Source organism: Cupressus sempervirens, chromosome 1 (genome assembly GCF_028749045.1).
Source record: "Cupressus sempervirens isolate cs-2001-9-10 chromosome 1, ASM2874904v1, whole genome shotgun sequence".
Lineage (NCBI taxonomy): Eukaryota > Viridiplantae > Streptophyta > Pinopsida > Cupressales > Cupressaceae > Cupressus > Cupressus sempervirens.
This window is the reverse complement of record NC_143118.1, coordinates 484608287-484622852: the sequence shown is the minus strand read 5'-3', so window position 1 is coordinate 484622852 and position 14566 is coordinate 484608287. Positions and strand designations below refer to the sequence as shown.

At 34.2% G+C, this 14566-nt stretch overlaps 1 protein-coding gene across 1 annotated transcript in view; it reads right to left on the bottom strand.

Annotated features, from left to right (window-relative positions):
• EMB2775 (ATPase family associated with various cellular activities (AAA)) overlaps positions 1-13261 on the bottom strand; it is a 59960-nt gene extending 46699 nt beyond the window's left edge. Inside the window, exon 1 of the mRNA XM_089828621.1 lies at positions 13025-13261. Within this exon, the coding sequence (XP_089684747.1) occupies positions 13025-13108 (84 nt within the window). The 5' untranslated portion in view covers positions 13109-13261. The remainder of the gene's footprint in view (positions 1-13024) is intronic.
• Positions 13262-14566: the final 1305 nt, after the last annotated feature.

Here is a 14566-nt window from a genome sequence, read left to right as displayed (position 1 = left end):
TCTCTTCCTCAATTACCTCATAACCAAGAGGGTCAACATATAGTATTCTAGGTTAAACTACCTCGATGTATGTAAAGTTTGTGTTGACCATAAAACATATTTCCTTTTTGTACTTCTCAACCATTGATCTAGGTGCTCTTGTTTATTGCTTCATTTCATTCTGAAATGTCCTCAAGATCAATGTTGCATTGTCCTTAATCTTCTCAATTCGATGTCTTCTAGACACGTATGTTATCTTTTCCCTGGTACACTTGTTACAGTTGTTCAACTCATAAACTAGCATGAAAGGAAATCTTCTCAATAGGTGGAAAAACATATATGTAATCAAGGCTTGAAGCCTAAACTGGTCATTCTTCACTTTCTTGATCCTTTCTAGATTCTCTATCAACTAAATTCTCAGAATCTCACACAAATTTAATTTGATTCTCTCAATACATATCTTGTATGCAATATGCACAAATCCAGCTGCTATATCATCCTCTCTAGAACTAGAACATAGTTTAGATGCAATAATCTTACAAACAAATCTTACATCATCCTATTTGATCTTACTGATGACTATGCCTCTTCCATTATAGGTGGATTGTGTGTTTACAATCATAGTTCTCTTCACATTCTTCTCATTTAGCAGGATGGAACCTTCATTGCTCAAACCAATAACTTAATGAATAAGTTTTGCGGAAATTTCAATCACATTGTCTCCCATCCAGAACTTTCCATCATGAATTTTGCTGTGAATTATCTTTGTCAAGTCTACATTGTTATAATCATAGTAAAACAAATAATTTTCTACTCCATTCTGACCCAGGTGTTCAAAACCTACCTTGAATGACATGTCTTGTTTGTAAATCTTATCAAATTATCCTAAAATATTTCCTTCTCCTATGCATTTTGTATAACTACCAATGTCTTCCAAATACAATACTTCATCTGGGGTTTGTGAAAACGCGATTGTAGGGTCGTCTTCCAATGATGGAATAGGGTATATCTTCATCTTAGGTCTAGGGATGTCCTCAACATTATGAATCATGGATTCTTCCATCTTAACTGATAAAGTACTGAATACAACTTCACAATTTAACTACGCAAGATTGTAAATACCTCTGATATCATGGGATTAGGGCTCGCTGGAATCACCTTCAAATTCACTTCAACTCACTTCAACTCGCTCTCAAATTCACTCTTAATGACTCTTTAATTCCTTGCACGATCAAATGGTGCTAAAACAATTAATTTCAGCCTTTAAATCACTTCCAATTAACTTCTGCATCAATTGCGCTAGTAAGCAAGCATCAAAAAGTTGTTTCCATTATCCATAGAACTTTCTCTTAGCACACTCACATATGAACTCAAAATCTTATGCACACTTAATCATAGCTTCCTTATATCCATGTCTACTTTATATTAACTACGCAAACTTTAAATCTTCGCCTAAGGGTTCAAATAGTTTTCTAATGCTAATTTCCCTTTATTTATTATGAAATAAATTGCTCAAATAGATAGGGGTTAGTTAGCCACTATCACTAACATCAACTTGTTTTCAAGTGTTTCACTTATCTTCATTTCTACACAATCTTGTGAACTTGTTGGAGCCTTAGCCTTAACAAATGTCTCATTAAGATCTTGTACACATTCTTTCACACTTTCTAACTTTTGGTGTTATTCTTGTTCCTTCTCATAGTTACGGGACTCGAACTCGCCTCTAACTTGGATAGTCAAAATTCGACTTGGACTCAGACTCGGACTCAGCCAGGACTTGGCAAGGACTTGAAAAATCGAAAAACCCATGAAATTCAAAGATTTTTAAGGATATAATGATTTTTTCATGCATCATTCAGTCAATTAACATCAAATACACAATAATTGAGATAAATAGAAGCTACCTTACACTCATACACAATTTTGCATAGATCCCATAAGTATAACAGCGAATTTGTGAAGGAAAAAAAATTGAATAACATAATATAAAGTTGAAGATTTGAGATTTAAGATTCAATCCTTAATAATTTCCTGACATATGACAACATCATTTTCAAAATTAATATATACTGAAAAAAAAACGCCTTCCAGAAATCTCTATCTTTTTAAAATTTAAATTTTAAAAAATTTAAAAAATTTCAGGAGAGTCCTGAGCTCAAGACTCGACAGAGTCCCTGGACTTGGCGAGTCCACATGGACTCCGCCAAGACTCAGCCGAGTCAGAGTACAAATGCCATTTGCCTCAAAAAGGCCACCTCTGCCTCGGACTCGTAGAGTCCCAGAACACTGTTCCTTCTAGCATTGCTCACATTCCTTCTAAAGTTTGGGTTTCTCATGTTGTTCCTCATGTTATTTGGCATTCTTACATTGTTCATCCTAAAAAATATTTTTGTATGTCCCAAATTGTTGCAAATGTGACATGCTATCACATTGTTTCCATATCTAGGTATAATTGGTTGATCTATAATCTACAATCTCTAGCAATATGTCCAAAATTTGTTGCACTTATAACACAAGATACCCTTTCTTACAACATTGGTCCCTCCAATAGGTCTACTGGCTGCAGGGTTAGTACCTTGATGCATATTATTATTAAATCTAGGTTTCCTACACTCACTAGCTTTATGTCCAAAACCATAACAATTATAACAATAACCAGAAATAGGGTTAGTATACTTACTTCCTTTCTATGACCAAATCATTGCATGCATAGCATTTTCCAATTAATTGTCTCCTTCTTTAGGTGGTTTAGCTTGTTTAGGTACATTTTCAAATTGATTTGACTCAACCTTGTACAGATCTACTTGTTATGGTTCAAGCTATTGGATCACAAGATTTGGTTCCTTAGTAGCTTCAGATCTCTTTGATGATTCTCCTCCAAAGTATCCAAGATCAGTCTTATCATAAGAAGGTCTCTACGCCAAAATCTGCTCATCAAGCTTTTCGCTACTTGAATACAACCTTTCAAGATGTTGCTTAGACTATGTGAGTTCTCCTTTCACAATTGCATTACACTTCTCAAGTTTTGTATATTGTTACTTTGATAATTCAAGTTCAAATGTCACTTTCACAAGTTTTGATCTCAGGTCTACATTCTCAAATCTCAAATCTAATTCAATTTCTTTGTAATCATCCTTCAAACTCAATTTCAAATTTATTATCTCTAGCTCATGCGTTGAAACCTTATTCTCTTTCTTAAGCCTTGAAACTTCATTGCAATCCTTGTTCTGATCTTTAGATTCTTTCTTGGATCTGATAGATTCTATCTTGTATTTTAGCTTCTCAATCTAGTCCTTCACATTTTCATATTTGTCCTTCGAACTATCTCATTCTTTTGTAAGTACATCAAGTTGCTCAAGAGCTTCATCCAAGTTCTTATGTAACAAATCCTTATCCACAGAGATCTTACTTAAGTTGGTAGGTCTTTTCTGAGTAATTGTGCTCTGATGCCAATTGTTAGAAATAGGAAATACTAAGAGGAGGGGTGAATTAGTATTCCACAAACTTTTACCCAACAGTATGGATATCATTCGCAATCTTACAACTCACATAAATAAATAAATTGATTAAGTTGAATAGTAAAAACAACCATAAAGCAATGCAACACATAATACCATTATTTGTTAACTAGGGAAAACCTCGGTGGAGATGGTACCCACAAAATGATCCACTAATCAAAAGTATCTTGTGAAAGATATTGACCATGTTAGGAGTCTATTACATCTGTATAGTGTCTCGATCCTTGTTAGAAGTCTCCACCCTGTTAGGAGTTGTTATTACATTAACAAAATGTATAAAAGATGAGCCCACCGCCCAAACATGCAATATTCAATGATACTCGATGTACAAAAGGAATAGATACAAAAACCTATTTCTCAATGCTGATATCTTCAACATCTGATATGATCTATGTAGTTCATTGTACCAACTTCGCATATACTACCATTTACTGCTTTGTCACAAAGTTTGCATCACAAAATAATAGCATAGTTATCACAAATAACCACACGCATTTCAAAGATTGTTCTTTATTTCATAATGTTTTGTCATGTCGACTTTCACGCTTTCACATGTGTCCAAAATACAATTCTATACTTTGCCCACTTAACGTTAACATCTAGGATGTTGTCCGTAATTAGTCAAGTAATTACTTTGGTAAAAAAAAAAAATTCCTTAACATAAAATTTTGAATTCCTTAATTTTGTCATGTTTTGTCTATCCAGTTTTGCGACTGGTAAAACTGCAATAATTTTGTCTATATTGATCCAAATGACTTGCGCACATAGGTACAGAATCCTAACACTATACTACCTCCATGTAAGTGCATTGGTGCCAATAATGTCTCTGTGAAGCTCACGAATCAAAACTATGCCTGTGCTAATAGATAATCTTCATGATATTTAGAAAAATTTCTAAGTCTTTATACCAAAACTTCCTCTTCACGATCTACCCACTTAATACTCAATATATGTTGCCATAACTGACAACCTCATATCATCTACCCTAGTCGAATTCCCAACAAGTAGAGGTCAATGAAAGCTATGTCTAATAGAATGCATCCCATATATAACAAAACTTTATTAGAAATGGGAAAGAAGATTAGTGAATCTCTAATTCTCAAGGTTGTCATTTTTGCTCAACTAGAAGTGCATTTGCCTTCCTCCATAGAATGTCATTATTTATGCTTAGACATAAGCTTTTTCTCTTGGGTATGTCTGATGCACTTTTAATAAGCACAAAACTTTGCAAGCCAATTATCAAAAGGAGGTAAACTCTTAATGGAATCACTTTATAAAGAATTCTCAATCTGTGAGGATGCGTTGACAATATCAAAAGAAATGGCAAGGATTCTGTTGGGAAAAAAATCTTAAAGAATACATAGAATCTCAAGCTTTTTGAGAATCGCAAGATCTCTTAAACTACTCCAAAAACGACCCAAACTTATATAGCCTATTGAAAAAGGTAATATAAACACAAACTAGATGCTAAAAGTTTAAACCAAAAGACCAAAAACACCCCAATGAAACTACTATTTACAATAAGACACTCATATCAGAAAGATTATCTTGTAAAATGAATCATCACACCCATCCCCTCATATTCATCATGTAGTTTATAAAGAGAGAAGCCTTTACTTGTAAAATTCTATGCTAACCCTAAAAGTGATCTAAACAGCCATATTACATTAGTCTTCATTTTGTTAGGCAAGTATACATGATTAAATCCTAAGTTATCAATCTTAGTAATTGTTTAGGTTTAGGTTTGAGAGATTCTATCTATTGATTTGATTAAAAAAGTTGAGGTTGTGTTTATTTTGAGTTTGCCCATGCAATAACATATACAATTTATAAGTGTTAACATATTTAGCATGCTTTATCAAAAACATATTTAGCATGCCAAAATAATTAACTTTTTAATTTGACCGATGATATTGGCATGACACAACCTCCAACACCACATGAAATACTTTCAACCCAAAGCTATCAATAGATGAGGTCACAAATGAGGGGCCCCATCTTCATTTAACAAGGCTAAAAATCAACCCAGTGAGCACATTGGGTCAGCAAAGTCACAAGCCTAATCACAATGGCATAGCAAGGCTTGAAACTTAGTCAGCACAACAACCACCACCACTTAACCAACACACTAAGTAGTGAACCCAGTGTGCCAAAATATTTATTAGCCTTACACAATATTAAATAAATTATGTAGCATAATAAATTTTAAATTTTAAATAGAATTCAAGAAATAAATAAACTAAATGATTGCTAGATAAAACTAAATAAAATTTATCATTTTCCATCGTAATCACCATACATTGCAATGGTATATAAACTATATAAATAAAAAAATTAAGTCTTATTTTTTGCCATTGTCTTGCAAATACAATAAAACACCAAATTTCACATGGAAAGTCCTTTTAGGTTAAAAAACACTAGATCAATAGCTTTAATTGATGAAATGGGCACCAACCCAGATTAAATAAGTCAATACCAACTCACCAAAAACACCAACCCTCCTTGAATTGAAATTGACATAATTTGAATTGGATGGAATCCTTGCTTTGGAGACTAAGAGGAAGGAATCCTTGCTCTGAATACGTTAACTACCTTGACAGGTGGGGGGCATCCTCAAGTAACCTTACAATCCCCCAACTTCACTTAGAGCACCAACTCAATAAAAACATTTAACTTGAAACAATTCTTGATTAGTTGTCTTCAAAACATTTCACTTGGATCGCCAGCTCAACATATAATTTGCCCAAAACTTATATGCACAAAGAAACTTCATTTGGTGTTCCCAGGAAGTGATCAAGCCAAAAAGATCAGTTGTGCCCGATATCATAACATGCTCAACCCTCTTGACACACTCAAAAAGCGTTGGTTGAAAAGAAGATACCACCCAATCATTGCAAGTGTAATTATGCATCAACTTTTTCATTCAAAAAAGGGCACCATCACATGCGACAATTTTCAACAAAAAAAATCCCATCAATATGCATCTTTGACTTCTTAACCTACTAACTTCAAAAAAACATTGCAAAACTCAATAAATCACTTAACATCCATATAAGATACTTGACAAAAATTATATATGTTTTTCCAATATCATGCTCGACTATATATTACTCCCAAGGAAGCGATTGAAGAAATTTTGATGCCTTCAAAATGCAAATCATGAGTTTTAATGCAAAAAAAAACAGTTACATAGATGATACAATAAAACAGCCCCACTCACAACTGACATTTGAAACTCAATACTGAATTGATAAAAATTGAACTTTAGCTTCAATATATGCAGTAAAAACAATTTTTCAAAGAACAAAACATTATATTCAATAATTGACAATGAGATTATGTAAAACCCTACTAGGAAACCTAAGGGGGAAACACTAGCTAGACAATAAATGGCATCAAATTAAAATATTAAAACATTCACGAACATTTGCAGGAAAAGTTCTATTCAATGTATTAGACCATACCTCTAATCCTACAAAGATTCCACACAAATGATGAAGTGAGGAAACAAAACCAATCCACACATGTGATTTATGCAATACAACAACATTTAAAAATTAAAATTAAAAGTGTATAAACTAGTCGGAATTATTCTTGGTTCAATGTGATATGTCCAAGTTCCATCCAAGTTTACCCAAATTCATCAAAGACAAACCCACATTTTTTAGGCTGCTTGTGCATATCTATAATAGGATCAATCCAAATACCAACAAGCTAGAAACATAGTTTAGCTCTTGTTGATTGGCTTGCACAACTTATTTCCTATTACTCTAAATAAATAAATAAACAACTATCATTTCTTAGGGTATACTAATACCCAAGTACCTAGTTAAGTGGGATTTTGTTTGTGGCACAAAACAAGGTGTGGGTCTTGGTCTCAAACATACAAGGCTCATTGATCAAGCCATGGTGGCTAAACTTTATTGGAGATGGTGTTGTCATTATGATCAAGATTGGGCCAAAGTTATCGCTGCAAAGTATTTATGTGGTATTGAGAGTTCAAATATACCCCAATATAGTCAAGAGGATAAAGGATCCATGATTTGGATAACTCTTAAAAGAGGTGCTAAGCTAATTAAGCAAGGGTTCTTTTGGATTTGCAATAAAGGATCAATGGCTTTATTTTGACTAGATTCTTGGGATGGGTTTTCACCTCTATTGTCAATGTACCACACCTTCATCCTTTATGCAATATTTTTCTTGAGGTTAGTTGGACTAAGGCGAACGACTATGAAGTCTCTCAAGGTTTGGGATAGGCCATGGTTTTTAATCAAAAAAGCCCCATGAATGACCTCTTGGAGGCTCTAATGAGGATTGCCACGAGCTAAGATCCTAGCAAGTAGAGTTTGTAGTTCCTTTGAAGAGGGTGACAAGCTCACTTGGGGCCCTAATCCCACTGTAGCCTCAAGATATCAAGTAATGGATAGGCAACTTTTTGGGAGAGTTGACATTCCTTGGCAAAAACATGTTTAAAATAATTTCTCTTAGCCCCAATCTGATTTCTTTATGTGGTTGGTAGTTCTAAATAGAGGCCTCACTTGGGATAACCTGTGCAAGCAACAATTTCATGGCCCCTTATGTAGGCATTATGCAATAGTATTGAGGAATGCTCCTCTCATCTTTTCTTCATATCCCCTATTTTAGAGAAAGTTGGCACTAGTGGGGGATTTGGAATAAGCTTTATTTGCATGTTTCTTCATTGATGGGGTTTTAGGGTCACTTAGGTAGCCCCTACCCGAACTCCTTTTCTTCAAATTATGCAGAATATCAAACCTTCTTTTATTCTTTGGCATATGTAGTTGGAATGAAAAAGGAGTTTCCAAAAGAAAACAAAAAATGATGAGACATCAATTGTGGATGTAGGTTATCAATGGACCACAAGAGACCCTTATAGCCAAGGATTTGGCAAATTTGGCTATTCTTCAGCAGAGCTAAGTTTGGAGGACTATAGATCTCTAAACTTCCCTTCTACAGTAACTTGACATAATAAGAGCAAGGTTTCAAACAAATGAATGTTGAAGATGTCCTCCTTTTGAGGTTCTAAAGGCAAATATAGATGATTCATCTAAAGGTAATCCAAGGATATTGGTATTAAGGGAGTTGGTAAAGATTCTTCTAGGATTGTTCATTTCTTATTTTGTTTGTATAAAGGCCGTCATACTATAACTTTATGAATGCCTTGGTTATCCTTTGCACTTAGAAGACTTGTTGTGCCCTAGGGTGGCAAAAGATGATTTGTGAGTCTGACTCAAAAGTTATAGTTGACATGTTGAATAAGCGAGAGATAAGAGGGAAAGGATTGACAATTAGCTTTGGTGGACAATCAAATTGTCAGGCTTAGCAACCTCTTTGACTTTGTTACTGTGGGGTAGGAAATGTGAATCAAGGATAGAAAACCTAAGTTCATCACATAATCTACTCACATACACAGGTGTATGATATAGCAAGAGAGAAGATAAGGAAAAGAATCCTTTCAATCTCAATTCTAACGAACTAGGTCCAGAAAGATTAGTGCTAAATAGATGAACGAGGAGCACAAATGCAAACTATATCCAGGAAGAATAGAAGAAAGATATCCAATCCCTTATAAACCCTCTGTGTGTGCGTGTGTGTAATGAAAGCTATAAATATGTAGATATGCTGAAAGGACAAAGAAGGTTAAAGAACCACACCTATTAAGTTTGTTTTTTGCTTGTTCTTCTAACTAAAATGAGTGGAAAGTATCAGATCCAGGCTTAAAACTGTGTAACAAACGAAACACAAAAATCTTTTGACAAATTGTCAAGGGTGAACAGGTGCATCAGGGGTGCAGTGCGACCCTAATTGACTATGTATGATGCGAAATCTGATTTCGCTATTTCAAAGAAATCTGAAAAGGTTACTCTGATCTACAACTTGTTCATCAATTCGGAGTTTGTAACCTACAATAAAAAAGGATTTTTGTTGTTGATGGGAGGTTTGCCTCGGTCAAACCCCTGTTTCGAAATTAACCTTAAATCGAAAAAATTGAAATAGCATGAATGCAAAGCAAATATACGAATTCACCTTACAAAAGCCGAATCTCTTGAATCGAATGCAATGTGCTTACTTCATCGAAGGATTTGGACCAAGAAGACAAAGATGAATGGATGTAGAAGATGCAACAAAGGATGGATTGAAGAAGATCTTGAAGATAAACTCCTTCAATTGCTTGAACACTTCAATACTTGATCTTAAATGGAGGAATGCTTGAATGAGATGCTTGAAGACTTGAAGACTTGAATCCTTGAATAATAGAGCTTGTGGATGCTTGAATAATAAGTTGATGAATATGAAAAATGGAGCAAATGGAAGGGTTTATATAGAGCTCAGAATTGACTAACTCCTGCAGGCCGACAAACCTAGGAATTAACACCCAAGCATCCCAAAACACAAGACCTAAAGAGAGAGGCCAAAATAGGGGCACATTGCGCCCCTAATAATCAAGTGCAAAAACCCCCTAGGGTTGTCTTGAGGTTCCAAAACAAATCTCGAGATCCGGAAATTAGGTCCAAATTTCGAGGAAATCCCATTTTAGTGCAAGGAGTAGATTCCAAGTGGATAGATAGATGAAAAGGAGGGACATAGGGAAAATAGATCCTACCTTGAGCTTAACGCCATGAAAATAGGAGCTTTAAAGAGGATCTATTAGGTTTTACCCCAATTCCACCTAGGAAAAAGGACAAAAAAGGGAAGAAGAGATGACAGAGAGAAGGAGATTGACGATCTCACATTAAATAGGTGCTAAACCTTCATTAAATTGGAGTGCTTGCAATTTAAGACGATACAATTACCTTTTCCCATTTCCCATGGGAATGGACCAAGGCAACAGATTGTTTTGGCAAAATGGGCTTCAAACCAGATGGGAATGTGGAATGTTAAGGATTGAAATCACTTGTCTTTAGTCATTCTAATCGTTTGGAGAACCTTGTTATGGATGATAGAGATATCATTTGTAGATCATAGAACTTTGACTATTATCTTTGTTTGAGGGGCTGTTCATTCTTGCCTTGTGGCCTTGGCTTCTTTGTATTGTTCTTCGTTAATTGAATAAATATTTTGCCACTTAAAAAAAAATACCCAAGTAATCTCAAGTGAATGGAGGGTGTATATAACAACACCGACAAAGAACTAATCCCACCACCTAAAACAACTTCCTTCAGCAATAAACACACACATCAAGGGTTAATGATAATGCAAAAGCATCTACGGTCACAAGCAATCTCGCATTACCAAAAATATAATTATTTTATGTTTAATTTTTGAATTATTCGTGAAGGATGAGCTTCAATACCATCTTTTAGAGTTTTATAATCTTGCATAAAGAAAGCAACCTTTGGCATTTCATTCTTGTCTTATTCTTTCAAATTCAACCACTAAAATGGAAGGAAAAACTAGTGAATTTGAAGGAAAAACAATCTATATCTCATTGATTTCCCAAAAAACCCAGCTTGCTTCTAGTTTTAATTCACTTTTGAAAGAAATTTACATCAGTAAGTTATTCGACATATTTTAGCGACCCTAATTGCCATATTTGGATGCATTTGATGAGGAACTTCAAGCATTTTCATACATATTTCAAAATACAACTAAAGGAAAACAGAAAAGAAGATTTGTGTGTCTCTTTGTGATGCCTCCCAATGGTTCTAATATCTACAAAAATGCAGCCTCTAATAATGTCAAGAGGCAGCAATCAATAGCAGAAAGGTTGAAGAAAGGACTTGCAAGTTGCTCCAGCGAATTGCATTGGGAAGAATTTTGGCAATTCATTTGCCAAGAAGAGAAGAATAGAGACAAGAGAAGATAGAATTTGTAGGTGTGTTATTGGTGTTTAAGGTAGCCATGAGAACCGTAGGATGAAAATAAAAATCAGATTTCCATCATAGAGTGCAGCCAAGAAAGTGGAAGGCAAGAGGGTTTGAAGATTTGACAATATGATGCTCTTGTGAAATTTCTGAATTATGTTCCTTGTTGAAATTCTCAACATATCTGATTGCTCTTTAAGTATTTTGTTTTATGAATAAGCATATGAGAGTTACAATTAAAAAAAATTCAGATTTTGTTTCTGTATAATGGATTGGATGATATGTTAAGGCTGCAAGATTGGGTAGTTTCATAAAATTCCCCCCAATCTTAACTGCACGAAATGAAGATGTCAAAAAAGATATGTACTCTACAGTTATAAAAAGATGAATTGTGCACCAAATATTCGCAAGTTGAGGAAGAGGTACAACAATTGAATGGTAATGAAGGTCCACTTGCAGCAAGATTCAAACAGTTGTCTTCCACATTACAAAGAGATATAGTAAAAGGTGGACATTTAAAGACTTCCCACTACAAAATAGTATATGCAGGAAGCAAGAAAAAACTGTCTAGACTAGTTTATTTTTCTATAAAGATGCTGGTAAAAGAAAAGTTATCATCAAAAATGAACCAAAAGTTGGATATTATCATCCAAACGAGGAATATCCACTCCAATAGGAGGGTTACAATAGCTGCAACTGTATCCAAATGAGAAGAACTCACAAAAGGTGGATCACAAAGAAGGACGAATTGATCAGAAGTACCTATATTACATCCACTGAAAGAGGATTCCTAAGACAAGGTGGGACTCTTATCAAATCAAATACAATGTCCTCCAAAAAATGAGAGCAGACATCAATCATCAGCATGAGGTTCTAACATAGAGGCAACTAATTTACATATAGAGATGGGAACCCTAAAAAAGTGGCTATCTGATAAGCAAAAGATAACGTAAAAAAAGGTGTCATGTTGCATTGCAAATTGCTTCGCAAGTAGACAACTTGATGAAATCAAAAATGAGCCATAGTGCTTTGTAGTATCATCATCAAAATCATTCATATAATTAGATTTGAAATGCATGTCACCAAATAACTGCAGAAAGGTCAACCAAGCAATAGAAGGGCAACCATTGTCCTCACATTCATGCTGAAGTCCATGGAAAGTGGCAAATGAATGTTAGCACAAACAATGGCACAATTGTTGAGCCACCTTAAAGTGATTATCAAAGCTAGGTTTGGTTGTGGAACTTGTGCCAAAAGGCATTGCTGACTAAGAAACTTCTTCATGCAATACTTTTCCTACCCAATATGATTGCCAATAAGAATTGTACCAATTCACATTATTATATCAATAGGCACTGAATAAATTGTTATTTGAGCGGCCTCGGCAAATCTTCGCTTTAATTATTTTTCAGCATCCAAACAAATGACTACCAAAATATATAATTTTTAGTTCTAGGCATAAAATTTCATGAAGAGACTTCAAATGTATTTTTCCTCTGGAGATAAGCAATTTATTAAGCTGTGCCTAATCAGATCCTGAATACGTTTAAAACTCGTCAAGCTAGAATCATCTTGAGTAAAAGACATAACATTGCATTGGATTAGAAATATATAGAAATATAAAGGGTAATCAGGTTACCATAGATTGCAACATGTTGCAATTGGAAACAAAGTCTCAAAAAGGCCACCGAGCGGAAAAAATACCAGATTTTTCAAATTGTCAGCGATTTCCCGATGCACAATAATTTTATCGAGAGACCTGGGCCTGTACTTGTCTACCCACAGCATCTTCGCTTTTCGCTCTTAATCCGATACAGCGAAATGCCGAACCCTCCACCTCTATACGACTTTTCCCATCTGCAGTCTTATGTAAAACCCTGGGAGTGTTTTGGCGGGAGGATGTCGCTTGGACAAAGATGAATGACAACATGAAACCTAAGCACAAATGTCTCCGTGACGCCCCAATTTGATGGCCGTCTTTAGCAAATTAGGATATAAAATTTTGGAGGAATCCAATCGAGTGAAAGAAAGATTTCACTCAGATTTTCATGACTTATAATTAATAAATACATAATCTGATAGAAAAGTTGTTAATAAATTAAGGACCCTAATTCTCAAATTTGGGTAGTTTCTTTTGTAACCAAAAAAAAAAAATTACATTTACAAAAATAAGTTTTATAATTTGTTAATATTTTGCCATTCTTATTATTATTGTTTAATGGAGGTTAAGTGTTTTTGTGGTTAAGAACCAAGGATTGAGAGGTATCCATTCCATCAAATTTGTCTTGGGTATAGTCTAGCACCATCCCTTTTAGATGTTGAGGGTCTTGCACTTAGCAAGACTTGATCATTGGTGGGCTCTTTGTGAGTCTTTCAACTTCACTCGTAGACAAAGATGAATGAAAATATGAAACATAAGATCTTAGGGCAATTGTCCACCTTGATGCCCAAATTTGATGGTTCTCTCTAGCGAATTAGAATATAAAATTTAGTCCCTTTTAGATGTTGAGGGTCTGGCACTCAGCAAGAATTGATCATTGGTGGGCTCTTTGTGAGTCTTTCAACTTCACCAGTAGACAAAGATGAATGAAAATATGAAACACAAGATCTTAGGGCAATTGTCCACCTTGACGCCCAAATTTGATGGTTGTCTTTAGCAAATTAGAATATAAAATTTAAATTGTAATCAAGTAAAAAAATTTGCTGAGATTTTCATAACTTATAATCAATAAAACATAAATTTGAGTAGTTTCTTTGGTAACAAAAACAAGTATATTTTTGTCACACTATATTTATTAAGTAGTTTCTTTTATAATCAAACAAAGTTTTATGATTTTCTTATAATTTTCTAATATTTGATCATTATTATTATTAATAATTAGTAAATGTTATTTATATATGTTAATTGATGACTAGTGTTAAGAACATATAAAAATATAAGATGATTTATTGTGTTTATTGACCATTTTATAATACATATAGGTGTTTTTTTTCTTTTCCTAATTTAATCTTTCTATTATGTGTGACTAATATTGTTCAATATTATGAGGATATATTTTTATTTCCTTCTAATGCATTGTTGTTTAATGAGCTCATAACTAGCTTTGACTAGTATGATAAGTATTTCTTTTAACATATTTTACTTTTTTTTTTGAACATTATCTAGTAATGAACCATTCAGTAAGGTGTTGTATTTAAAAGCTAAAGTCAATAAAATAAACATGGATCAATGCATGAAAATGTTAC